Source organism: Embiotoca jacksoni, unplaced genomic scaffold (genome assembly GCF_022577435.1).
Source record: "Embiotoca jacksoni isolate LCO1_2020_lvr unplaced genomic scaffold, fEmbJac1.0.p SCAF_42, whole genome shotgun sequence".
Lineage (NCBI taxonomy): Eukaryota > Metazoa > Chordata > Actinopteri > Embiotocidae > Embiotoca > Embiotoca jacksoni.
In genome coordinates, this window is record NW_027185395.1 from 2,329,262 (window position 1) to 2,341,998 (window position 12,737).

Below are 12,737 nucleotides of genomic sequence, written 5' to 3' on the forward strand. Positions count from 1 at the left end.
GTGAAGATGGAGAGAGGTTCACCACTCTGTGAAAGACTGTGTGGGAAAATAGTGGAACAATCTAAGAATATCGTAAAAGGAGATTACCACCATCCAATAATAGTTTTCAGCTTTGTCCCTTGTGTTCAGATTTCTCCAGATTATCTGAATCTTTTAATGATATTATGAACCGTAAATGATGAAATCCACTAATTATTTACAGTTTTATATAAATCTTTACACAACTTTTCCAGTCCCCGTCACAAACTATTTTTAGAGATGTGTTGCTGCCACCAAATTTAAAATGAGCAGATGTTGTTGTTTTTTATAAAACAAGTCAAAAAAATTCTCCGTTCCAACATTTGGTTTGTTGTCTTTGGTTCGTCTTCTGTTAAATATGTGTTTATGTGATTTCCCTACCACTGCATTATTGTGCAAGTTTTTTGGAAAAAATGGGGATGTATTAAATTTCATTCATATAGCATCATCCCAGGCCAGGTGAGGTCATGTGAGGTCATGAGGTCATGTGAGGTCATCGGTGCAGCAGGAGCTTCCCTCTGAGTAGTGGGGTGATCAGAGGGGTGATCAGTGGGGTGATCGGTGGGGTGATCGGTGGGGTGATCGGAGGGGTGATCAGAGGGGTGATCAGTGGGGTGATCAGTGGGGTGATCAGAGGGGTGATCAGAGGGGTGATCAGAGGGGTGATCAGTGGGGTGATCAGTGGGGTGATCAGAGGGGTGATCAGTGGGGTGATCAGAGGGGTGATCAGTGGGGTGATCAGAGGGGTGATCAGTGGGGTGATCAGAGGGGTGATCAGAGGGGTGATCAGTGGGGTGATCAGAGGGGTGATCAGTGGGGTGATCAGAGGGGTGATCAGAGGGGTGATCAGTGGGGTGATCAGTGGGGTGATCAGTGGGGTGATCAGAGGGGTGATCAGAGGGGTGAACAGTGGGGTGATCAGAGGGGTGATCAGTGGGGTGATCAGAGGGGTGATCAGAGGGGTGATCAGAGGGGTGATCAGAGGGGTGAACAGTGTTTCTGTGTTTTCTACCTCTTGGTCTTGGCGTCCAGCGGGTCGGTGGAGCCTCGGTGTGAGGAGCTCTCTCCGGCCTGCTCGGAGCTCAGCAGCGGCCTGCTGTCGTCCTCCATGATTCCTGGACTCTCAGCTACAGCCGCTCGCTGCTCATCACCTGAGTCGGCGCTGTAAAAACCTGCTCGCATAGCAACACATTAACCAGACAGCTTTATACGTGCAGTCGAGCTGACATCACAGAAATCGTCACGCGGGTTGTTTCTGTTTCTGACTCGGCGGGTTGAAACAGATTTTTATTGACTCACACTTGTTGCTTCTATTAAGTCTGATCTGAACCCTGTTTTCAGCAGCTTTAAATCAAACGGCAACAGAAACGGCCTCTCGTCATGTTTAAGTCAACTCTACAGGACAAACAAAAACAACAACAACAAAAAAACAGCATCTGCAGCCGCTCCGGTGATCTGGATCCATACGAGCTACACTTTGAACCAGAACCAGGATAATCCCACGTTCGTCTGGTCACGTATTTATTAATCAGCTGATTACACGTTTGTCTCTTCTGAACACTGTCCTCAATTGTTAAAATCTATAAATATATTTATTTACTTATTCTGAGACCTGTTGTTTTTTCTTTTTTCCAATGGGGATGCAGCAGCGTGTGATGTCACGATGGAGTCTCCCATTTTTATCTTTTTACACCATTTCAGCCCTCATGAACTCAAAACACTAAAATCACTACAGCTGTCGGTGGGACACCGGGGTGGGACACCGGGGTGGGACACCGGGGTGGGACACCGGGGTGGGACACCGGGGTGACCCGGGACAGACACTCTGAGGTCCGTCTGCTTGCTTCCTCTCTCTCTCTCTCACACACACACACACACACACACACACCTCTAGACATCTGGATATCTCCCATCACGTCCTGACTCAGTAAAACAGACAATTTACGGATTTCATTTGTTGTCGGTTTTCACTTTAATAAGTTTTACCTTCAGTAAGATTTTAAAGTCCGTCCCACACAGGTGCTCCTTCTGTCTTCAGCTCATCACATTTGCTGTGTCAGCAAATGTCTCAGACGGCGAGTCCTGCTCCGAGTCTCCGAGTCCTGCTCCGAGTCTCCGAGTCCTGCCCGAGTCCTGCTCCGTCTCCTCCTCCTCCTCCTTCGAGTCCTCCTCCGAGTCTCCTCCTCCTCCTCCTCCTCAGCAGCTCCAGAAGGTCCGGACCTTTTATTGACCGTCTGTGTCCCAGACAGAAGCACAAAGAGGACTCCGCCTGCTGAACGACCGTCCCGAGCGCGAGCGGAGAGGAAGTGAAACTACGAGCTCCTCGTCACGGAGGCGGTCCGTGTCCAGTTGTTGTTGTTGTTGAACGTGAGCTGCTTCCGTTGTCTTCTTTCTTCTTCGTGGATTTGTATTTCCTCTTCTTCGGGGGCTGTGCATTAGCGCCACCTGCTGAACTGGAAGTTATAACAACTCCCCAAATTTTTTGGGGGGGAGATTTTTTTTTTTGTGAACTTTATTGAACAATATTTAAATATACAAACAATGCGGACAAATTCTCAATATTTTATCGTAAAGGAAAAAAATAACGTTGATTTCGATAAACAAGTAAGGTAATAAATAACATTTTTAAAAAAGCGCAGATAAAAGTATTGATCAATACATTCCATTAATATAAAATTATGATGAAAATGAAAAAAAAAAAAAAAAAAAAAAAGGATTTCTCTTCCATAAGTTAATCATATTGTTGGACAGTCTTGTTACTTTTTTTTATTTTTGTATTTAATGTTTATAAGAACCCAGCAAAGTTGGAGATTTTTAAGATATTACATTTATAAGTGAAAGAGTTACTCATATATGATCAGTAAGAAAACTCCCCGGATGTCCCGACAGAAAAAGAGAGGACAGTGTGTGTCTTTTCGGGGACGACGGTGATGTGATTGAATGCCTGACCAATCAGTCATAAGAGAAGGACCCCGAGATCATACCACCGACCTCATGATTAGAGGGCACCCCGCGTCACCTCCTGAGCCACAGCGCCACCTGCTGGTACGAACTGGTGCTCCTGTATCTGCAGAACACTTTCAGCATAAAAAAACAACCTTTCAAAACACATTTGTGGCCACATTTCCAGAATCCAAACACTCATAATGATCACACGAATGTCTAACAGGATAAAAGGATAAGTGATGACATTTTACATTAAAAGGTCAAAGGTTACTGTGACATCATTATGTTTCTGTCCAGACTGTGACCGTCTTCCACACGTTGAGTCGGATCCTGAATGTGCTGATTGTACAGATCTTCAACGTGTGTGTGAAACATCCACCTTTTATAAATCTGGAGAAGCTCCAGATTTGTAAAAGGTGGATGTGCAGCAACATCCAGATCTGAAGCATCGTCTGTTGTCATGGCGACAAATTTTGTGTTCTATCAGAGTCAGATTTATTGGACAAATTCCTTCCAAGTCTTCACTACATATATGATGAGTGCCGGACAGACGTGGAGGGAGACTGACAGCTGACTCATGGATATGACAGGAATTATGTAGATGAAGAGCAGAACTTAGCCGTCCTGATGGAACCCGTCGTTTCTCTGTACAACAATGTTTTTCAGATAATCCAGTTTTAAAATCAAGCGGACCTCTGTATCATCTCCAACATAGAGCTGACGTTACATCAATAACAATAATAATAACAACAGTCCTCCACTGCAGCTGAGTTATCCTCACAGATCACAGGGCCGTATGTCCCGACTGTGAGTCCCTGTTTGGACACCCGCAGTCATTCATCACGTTTATTGTCCATCAGGCACTTAAACACATGTTTGTTCAAAGTGCTGAGTCATGTAGTGTCCCACAAACATGGTTCAGATATTAACAGATTCTACACAATCTCCTCTACACAACTCTAAAAAGATGTCTTTACTGACAATAATTTATGGTGAGACACATGTAAAAAAACAACAATTTCATAAGACCTTGATATAAAGAGTAATATGAAAAATCTGCAAGTATGATCAAATTAAATTATGAAATATCTGGATAGATTTGACTGTCCTGAACAGAAAAAGATACAGCATGAATGCTTCGCCCCAACAGTGACCGAGATATGAACTTTAAAGTGAAGGTAGTGAAATCACCCTGAAAATCTCCCAGGGTTCATCTGGGTTGACCCCCGTGGCCTCCGGTGGCTCTCCACCTCGTCTGATTGGTTCCCACTAAAGTTGTAAACCTTGAACAGCTCTAAATATATTCACACTGACACAAACACGTTTTCTGTCCTTCCCAGTTTGACTGAAATGATGTGAATCGTTCTCTACTGCTGAGAAACATATGAAATATGAGGTTGTACGTACTTCCTGTCCACATGCTGGATTCTCCAAATGGAAATCAAACCAACAAATTGATAATCCTGCAAAACATTTAATGAAAAACATAAAAAGAACAATGATCAGTACAACCAATAAACATACATTTTCATTTTCCAAATTCTTTTCCAGCGACGATTAACACAAAGTTTTCCAAACTCAAACAACTTAGACCGTTCAAAGACTATATTGATGTTTGCTGTCCAGTAACTCTGCTACATGAAAAAGCCTTCCAGCGGAGGACTGAGAGCACAAAGTGATGTCAGCAGATTGTCTGTACTTCGTTCACACTTTGTCACAAAGGCAGTGTAACTGTAAATAGACTCTCTCTTCAAATTAAAAGCCTCCTCCTGCTTCCGATGCTGCTCTGACACTCGGACCGGTCCCGGTTCTGGTCCTTCGTATTTACAGTTAGACTTTTTGTGAGAGGATATCTGTGTATTTCAGAAATACTTTGCGTTACAAAGTAAGCTGACAAGATTGTAAAAACCTGCTTTTTGCACATTTCCAGTGATGTAGCTCAGAAAAACAAGGAAGAACATGGACGACACGTAGACTTTCCTTGTCCGAGTTATAATGCTACTTCCCAACAAACGGACAGCGAGGTGTGTTTGGAGGAGAACCGAGCGTGTTCACGTCTGCAGATCTCTGAGCTGTGAACCGCAGCGGGAACACGAACAGGAAGATCTGTTGGATCTGAACAAATACAAACGTCTGACATCTTTGGGAAGCAGCACTATTCGAGAACAGCAGTAGGACATCAATTTTCTTTTTTTCTACTTTTGACAGTTCCTCTTGGCATGCATTCAGCTGGGGTCCATAGAAGCACCTTTATATATAACATAGCACCATTGTTCATATAGTTTTCCTATTATACTGGCTCCCAACCATTGGCATGCATACACTCTAAAAACGTTGTTTTCTTGGTTACCATTTCTAAACGTAGCATCGTTTCAAACGTTACAAGGCAAGTAATGAATATTCATACAGTACTTTACATGTAGAAGATGAACTGATACAGTACACAGTAAAGAAAGTGCTAGAGTACAAAACCTCCTTGTTTTTTAAGTCGTCGTTTACAGGACTATAGGACACACCAATGTTTTACATTACATGTATCTAAATGTACACCTTTTCACATTGTCATTACTCACTTCAGCTCGTTTTTAAAAGGTTACTGAACATCTACGCGTCTACATTTCTCCAAAACTCTGTGAACTGAAGGCCAAAACAGAGAAAAAGGTCTTCTTCAGTACATTCACATCACTCGAAGCACAGATGAACACACACGGAGCGTCAGGGCGGCCTTCCAACACCTCCTCGAGTAAAATGAGCGTTTTCATCCCGACATCCACATAAACAGCGACACTCCTGCGAGTTTCTCAGCTTTCACTGGATTCCGTCTGCTAAAAGTCAGAGTGAGCCGAGTCCGACTGGAAAGGAGCTTTAAGGCGTCAGGGTTGGAAACATTAGATCTTTGTTAACAGTTCAGATTTCTCACCGAAGTCCGACATCTTGCAGCTTCCCGTCTGCCCTCACCGACTTACAGTTTGGATATCACGTCTGTCCTCTCGGTACCCAACAGTGTGTGAGGCGTCTCCCTCCCTGCAGGACGATGAAGAGCAGCTGAGGCCGAACACACAAAACAGGATCTGCAAACTACAGGTGGACATCATACGAGCTTTTAAACTGTACTTCTTGAGTTGACCGTGTCATCCTCAGCAGATGGATGATTGACAGCTCTGTAAAGCTCTTTTTTCCCCCGTTTCACTTTGTGTGTGTTGAAAGTTTGGATAAACTGCATTATTATGAATTAAGGAAGTTGAATCCAGATCAGATTGAATAGTTGTTGCGTACTGTGACGCCAGTGAGGATGACCACAGCTGCTCTTCATCAGGAGGGATGCTGCCAGCTCCTCAAACATCAGACTGACTCAGTGTGCCATGCAAACCTACATTAATGCTTTCATTGACTACTTCATAATTTTTTTTCTGTGAAATTTTCTGGAAAGAAACTCTGAATGTAATCTGACACTAATTATAGGCAAGATGGAGATCTATAAAAAAAATAAAAACAAAAAAACACACCTGAACCGTCTGTCAGTGAGCAGGAAAGCGAAAAGTCCGAGCAGGACGTGGGTTTGTTAGATGTGCCAGATTTCCCAGAATTCATTGGGTAGAAGTGTTTGTTCAGTAACTGAACGCAGGTCGTTTCAGACATTCAAACAGCTCTGAGTGGCGTTAGCAGCGTGTCCGTGCATGATGCTCAACAGCTGACAGACGACGACGTCACTTTAGAGCTCTCTGATTGGCTGTTGTTATCATTTTTAACATGTTTTTTTTGGTCCCGGGATAAAAAGTGAAGCAGCAGCCGGCTTCTTCTTCAAGGGGCTCAAAAACAAAAACAAATAGGAAAATATAACCTATAATACCCGCTTGTTACTATGCCAATAAGAGTTTATCATTTCTATTCATATATAAGAAGAAAAGCAAAGTGCGACTTGTAACCCTTTTAAATTTGACATAAATAATCCAGATTCCTTCAGAAATCTTTCGGAGGATGTTTTTGCACCAGCGAGGGAAACTGACCTCACTACATCCTCCAGATCCTGCACGGACCTCCTCCTCATCTCAACTCATCCGTCCTGCTCTGCAGACATCCTGTGAAATGAGCAGCAACGTTTCAGCAAGTTTTCTGATCAGCTGATGAGCTTCCTCGCTTCTCCTCCAAAGAAATGATTTAACATTCCTGAAGTTTAAATCTAATAAAAAGTGCCCAAACACTCCTGTGTTTCCTCATTTCACAGGATTCAGACTCAGCGATGACCTCACCGGGTGTTGAACTCCAGACGGTCACCTGACACCGAGCATGATGGGAGATCTGAAGTGCAGGGATCCGTGATTGTCACTTTACACCGAAGGCATGGGTAGAAGTGGTCCCTCTGCAGCAGGTCAGAGTGCAGCTTCTGTTTAAAGTGCTTTCAGGAGGGATATTTGGAGTTTCAGCGATAGATGACCTTCACACCTTTCAAGGATTCACACTCCTCTCAATAAATACTTTAAATCTTTCTACTCATGTGGAGAACGTCCGACCACCAACGCTGACGGGATCCCTTCTAAAGAATTGAGTAGATATTTTTAACCTTAATTTTTTTTTTAGATAAATTGTGCTTTAAATTATACACTGCTTTATATATCTGTTGCCATTTATATGAAAATAAAAGGACTCACTGTTTGATTAAAGTTCACACTCGTCACCACACTGTACGACACACACACCAAACCCAGCTAGTCCTGTGACCTCATGCACTAACGGCATCACGACGAGCGGCTGCCTCCACTAACAATCTTTTTCTTCTTTTTTTTTGTTATACTGTTTTTCTGTTTTTTGCGTTATTTTTCTGTCTCCTCCAGCAGAACCAGTCATTTTCATGAAGTGAGAGCTGAGACGGAGACAAAGAGCCCGGCCGCAGACGCTGAGCTGCTCACTGAGGTAGCACAACGACACGGGTGACGAGTCCTCCGAACATCCCACCGTCTCCAGGAGATCTGTCTGAGACCTCTCTGTCGGTGTGGAGCTCATCTGCACAGAGAACGAGGCCTTTATGAAAGCTGCCTTTTAAAACTTTAAACTTCTCTGACCGTCTTTTTTTCCTTTCAGTTAGCTGCATGAAAGAAGAAGCAACTCTGTGAATGAGTTTTGGCATCGTGTATGACCAGCCGTCTTCTACTGATGGAGTTTTATATCATTATAGTCCAGGTAACTCAGTGTTGTTTCCATGCCGACGTGAAGTCTGGAGTTTGTATCTACAGATACGACAGAAATAAACCTAAGTCAGGATTATCTTTGACTTCCTGTAAATCGATGACTCAGCATTATTTCATAGGGGTACAACGTGTTCTATTTGTTTGACCCGACATCCGGTGTGAGAAACCTGCATGTCTGCTTTCAAATTAAAAGCCCTCGTTTCAAATTAAAAGCCCTTTTGCGTCTTCTTGGCTTTATAATAATGTTGTGAGACTTTGAGTTCAGTCACCTCAGTGATCTCAGCTGGTTCTGAGTCCGAGGTTCGGAACCAGCGGAGCAGACCAGCGGACTGAACTCTGACGCTTCAGTCTCAGTCTGGACCGGGCTCTTCGTCAGCTCACACTCCGAGCTCGATGAACACGCTGCCATCCGAGCTCACATGGAGAAGCAGCACTTGGTTGGATTTTAGGACACACACACACACACACACACACACACACACACACACACACACACACAGGTACACGGTGTCATGACGTGCTCATCAGCAGGTCGCAGGGAAAGGTAAGATACGCGGTTCTGTTCGAGCAGCATGTGGAGCCCTTTCTACGCGACCACTCATCTCTCACTGTGAGGCGTTCACTGACATCACGGAAAGAAGCTCACCGTCCACCTCCACCAACAGAGACGAGGAGATCTGAGCTGTGGGACGACAGCCACGAACATTTACACACATGAGGCAGGTGTCGGAGGTTCTGGTCCGAGGTACGACTGAAGGAAGTGATGATTCGTCTCAAATAAAGATTTGAACGGGCAAAATATCATAAAATATTATTCTCACAATTCTTCACACCAGAGGTTCCCAACCTGGGGATCGGGACCGTAATGGATCGCAGGATAAATGTCAGGGATCACGTGATTATAAAAAGATAAAGCGGCAGATCACCTGGATAAAAATGTCAACTTCTCATGCCACAAATAAACTGATCTGAGAGGAAGCTTCCTCTTCGGTGCTCCTAACTGAGAGAAGTCCTCCAGGGGGCAGCGCAGAGCCGCGTCCACGACAGACGGACTTCAGCTGCAGGTTTCTGACTCCCCTGAGAGAGCAGGACACACTGCAGCTACACAACCTGCTGCAGGAGGTTTTAATGCCTGGAAGTCACCGAGTCCGCAGCAGCGCCGACGCGCAGCAGGACTGAGGCTGCAGCTGATGACGGGCTGCACGTCACCAGCTGTGTGCTCAGCAGAACACATAAAGTACCTTTCCTTCCACGATAGAGTGTAAATAGGAGCTGTTAGGATATAACTGCCATATCATATAAATAATACAACGACAGGAACACAGATCTGTGTGCGTCTCTTCCGACAGCAGTCACTGCCCGTTTTCTTCTTCTGTCTCCGCTGCGTGTTTGGATGGTGAGCAGACGTCTCCCAGAGATCTGTTCACGCAGCGAGTTCTCCAAGTCACTTCTGTTTCAGGTGTTTGAGGGATCAGAACAGGAACCAGCTCAGATCTTAATAACTGAAAGTGACTCAAAGCTCATCGAGACGACCGCTCGTGTGTGTGTGGTCGTCTCGATGACCGGAGATGGATTGCACTAAAGTTTTGGATTCATTTAGTCTCCTTTGCCAGTTTTGGTTGCGTTCCCTGGCAGCAGATCTGCCGACGCGCTGTGCTGCACCGTGAATGAAGCGCACCCCGCAGCTCGGGTCTGGAGGCTCGTCGACAAGCAGCACTGTTATTGTTCTGCTTTATCACCACGACTTCCTCTCTCCTCTCATCGTGAAGCAGCCAATCAGCACGTTGCTACATGGTGCAGGTTATTGTACCTGCTGTGGTCGCCGCGCTGTGATTGGCTGACAGCCTGCAGGACCAGACGGTCGCTGACAGGAAGAAGGATTCATTATGAAGTTACAGACCAACTACAGCCTGGCAACGACTGCTCTGTGTGTGCGTGTGCGTGTGTGTGTTTGTACAAATGTGTGTGTGTGTGTGTGTGTGTGTGTGTTTGTACAAATGTGTGTGTGTGTGTGTGTGTGTGTGTGTCTCACTTTGCTCTGACACTACAGTTGATGGATGAAAAACTTTGAGTGTCGACAACAGCCACAGTCGTAGCACCGATGGGTAACACACACCAGCAGTGAATGAAGCATGTCAGGTGTGTGTGTGTGTGTGTGTGTGTGTGTGTGTGTGTGTGTGTGTGTGTGTGTGTGTGCGTGCGTGCGTGCGTGCGTGCGTGCGTGTGTCAGCCTGCATCTGTCCCACTTCTTCCAGGACAGCAGTAATAAAAAGGACAGTGACCGTGAGCCCTCTTCTTCCTGTGTGTAGTCGGTGTGTTGTTTGTTGAGTGAGCTGCTGCTGGTGTGTGTTACTCTTACAGTAAATTCCTGCTATCAACTCGACGCCCAGTAGGGGGCTCCACCAACCACAGCGAACAGCCTGAGGTCTTCTGTTCGGTTTTTAGTAGCAATTAATGATAAATATTATTAAAAGTTGTTTTTTTAAGTGTTTCTGAATAATTTCTTAAACTGCATTTTTTTAATAGAAACTGAACTGAACACATGACGTCACTTTTCATACGAAGTCAGCGGACCACGTGACGTCAGCTCATCGTTCAGTATTCTGCGTCGACAGGTTTTTTTTCTGTCAGGGGTTTCGGGGGCTGAAATATTACGCACTATCCTCACACCGGTGACGTCAATTTTCTGACGTCACCTCCAATTAGACCCATCGAACAGTGCAATCTTAATGAAAGAGGCGGGGGAGGGGGAGGGGGGTAAAGTGCATCAGACGGCACAGAGACACGCGGACACTCGGAGTCAGTTCGTGAGGAGTTACCAGCCCTTGTTCAGCCAACAGGTTAAGGTGGTGTCGCGGTTGGGGGCACGTGCAGTACACGCGTCTGGACCCCCCGCGCGGAGGCAGAGCTCAGTCCTCGTGCTCCTCGCTGTCCTGCCGCCCGTCTGTCCTCTTCTCCTTGTGGCAGGTGAAGATCCGCCGCATCTCCTCCTCGTACCGGATGAAGTTCTCCCCGAACCTCGCCCAGGCTTTCAGCGGCACCGTGATGGTGTTCCGGTAGGGCTGCCGCACCTCGCTGATCTTTAGAAAGATACCGTACCGGTTCGAGCCGACGTCAAAGTAAAACCTTTTGTTGTCCACGCGGAAAGACGCGGCCTCCGGCAGCTCGGGGTTTTCGTCGCGGCTCCGGGACCCGGCTCGGCCGCGCTCGTCGCTGTCCTCGTCGCCGTAGTCCTCGATCAGCTGGGACAGCGCGTCCCGGAACTCGATGAGCCCCTGAGCCGGCAGCACGATGGTCTGCTCGATGCCCTGGCCGTAGTAGCCCATGGTGCCGTGTCCTTTGCTGACAGTCTGCCGTATGCGGAGGAAGCGACCTCTCTGGTTCTCCTTCAGGTCCAGAAAGTACTTTCTGTTGTCCCTCTCGATGAACTCGCTCTTGAGGACGCGGTGGGCATGGTCGTCGGAGAGCGCGGAGCCGGTGGGGGACAGCATGGCGTGCTGCTCCGGCGCTCTCCTGCGGGACTCGTGCCCGCGGCCCTGGCAGTTGCTGCTGAGCTCGTCGCCCTGCTGAGGCGCCAGGCCCCCCCGCAGCCCGATCCGGGCGTAGTAATCTATGAAGTCTCCCAGGCAGTAGCGCAGAGCCGGGGCCATGGACATGGACAGCGTCAGCTTGCTCTTCCTGATGTTGTCGTGGCGGCCTCGTCCGATCCACACCTCGGCGATCTTGAGGAAGCGGCCGCGGACGCTCTGCTTCACGTCCAGGTAGAAGCGCTTCTTCTGGATGTCGACGCGTTTGGAGGCTAATTCCTGGATGTCGTTTCCCGGCTGCTGCTGCTGCTGCTGCTGCGGTCCGCTCTGCACATACTGCTGAGGATAAGCGTGTCTCGGTAGAGAATCTGATGCAATCTTACCCCTGCCTCTGTCCATCCCTCTGCAACATCCATCGGCCATCATGGTGACTGTTCCGCCGCTCAAACCAGCAGCGGGCCGAACGATGCCTCCATTCCACGGGGCGACACGGAGCGGGGGGAAGCGGGCGGGCTGACTCTCCCAGCCGGCTGGAGCAACAAGCAAACTCAGCGAGACGCCTCGAATGACCTGAAAATGGCAGCGAGTTCGGAGCCGTCAGCTGATCGACTCTCCGTGTCCCGAATAAAGGTCAAACTCGACCGTTTAGCCATTTCCACTGCAAACTTCCATTTTCCATCACCTATGTGGCTCACAGATGCCCCTCCGCCGAGGACCCAGGGAAGCAGCCGACCTGAAATGGGAGGAGGCGTCCAATACTACATGAACCCGATGAACCCATCCACCCCCCCTCCCCGTCCTGAGAATACCTCTGTTAAAGAGACACGGCGTGCTCGGTGACTGGAGGCTGTGCAGCTCGGGATGCACTCATTCAGCTGCATCCTCTGCAGCTCGGCACCGATGCAGGAGGGAACAAAGCCCAGACCCAACATCCAGCACCCGGCAGGAGGGACTGGATACACATCTTATTTGTTCTGATTATGTAGGTCAGAGTCTCATGAACGCAGATGCCGTCTCCATGATGACTGCACATGTAATAAAACACCAGGAGCTGTGAATA

At 47.2% G+C, this 12,737-nt stretch overlaps 2 protein-coding genes across 3 annotated transcripts in view; both read right to left on the reverse strand.

Annotated features, from left to right (window-relative positions):
- The window catches only part of slc38a9 (solute carrier family 38 member 9), a 16,801-nt gene extending 14,395 nt beyond the window's left edge, over positions 1-2,406 (reverse strand). Inside the window, exons 1-2 of one of the 2 annotated variants that reach the window (XM_069169036.1) lie at positions 2,005-2,406; positions 1,031-1,190 (exon numbers count right to left, since the gene is read on the reverse strand). In XM_069169036.1, coding sequence (XP_069025137.1) covers positions 1,031-1,128 — 98 coding nt within the window. In that variant the 5' untranslated portion in view covers positions 1,129-1,190; positions 2,005-2,406. Of the gene's footprint in view, positions 1-1,030; positions 1,194-2,004 lie in introns of both variants that reach the window. The other variant, XM_069169037.1, reaches the window with a different exon arrangement.
- A 2,016-nt stretch (positions 2,407-4,422) lies between these two features.
- On the reverse strand, positions 4,423-12,572 carry purg (purine-rich element binding protein G). The gene has a single exon (XM_069169068.1). The coding sequence runs from the start codon at positions 12,101-12,103 to the stop codon at positions 11,060-11,062; it is 1,044 nt and encodes a 347-aa protein (XP_069025169.1). The 5' UTR covers positions 12,104-12,572; the 3' UTR covers positions 4,423-11,059.
- Between the last annotated feature and the right edge of the window lie 165 nt (positions 12,573-12,737).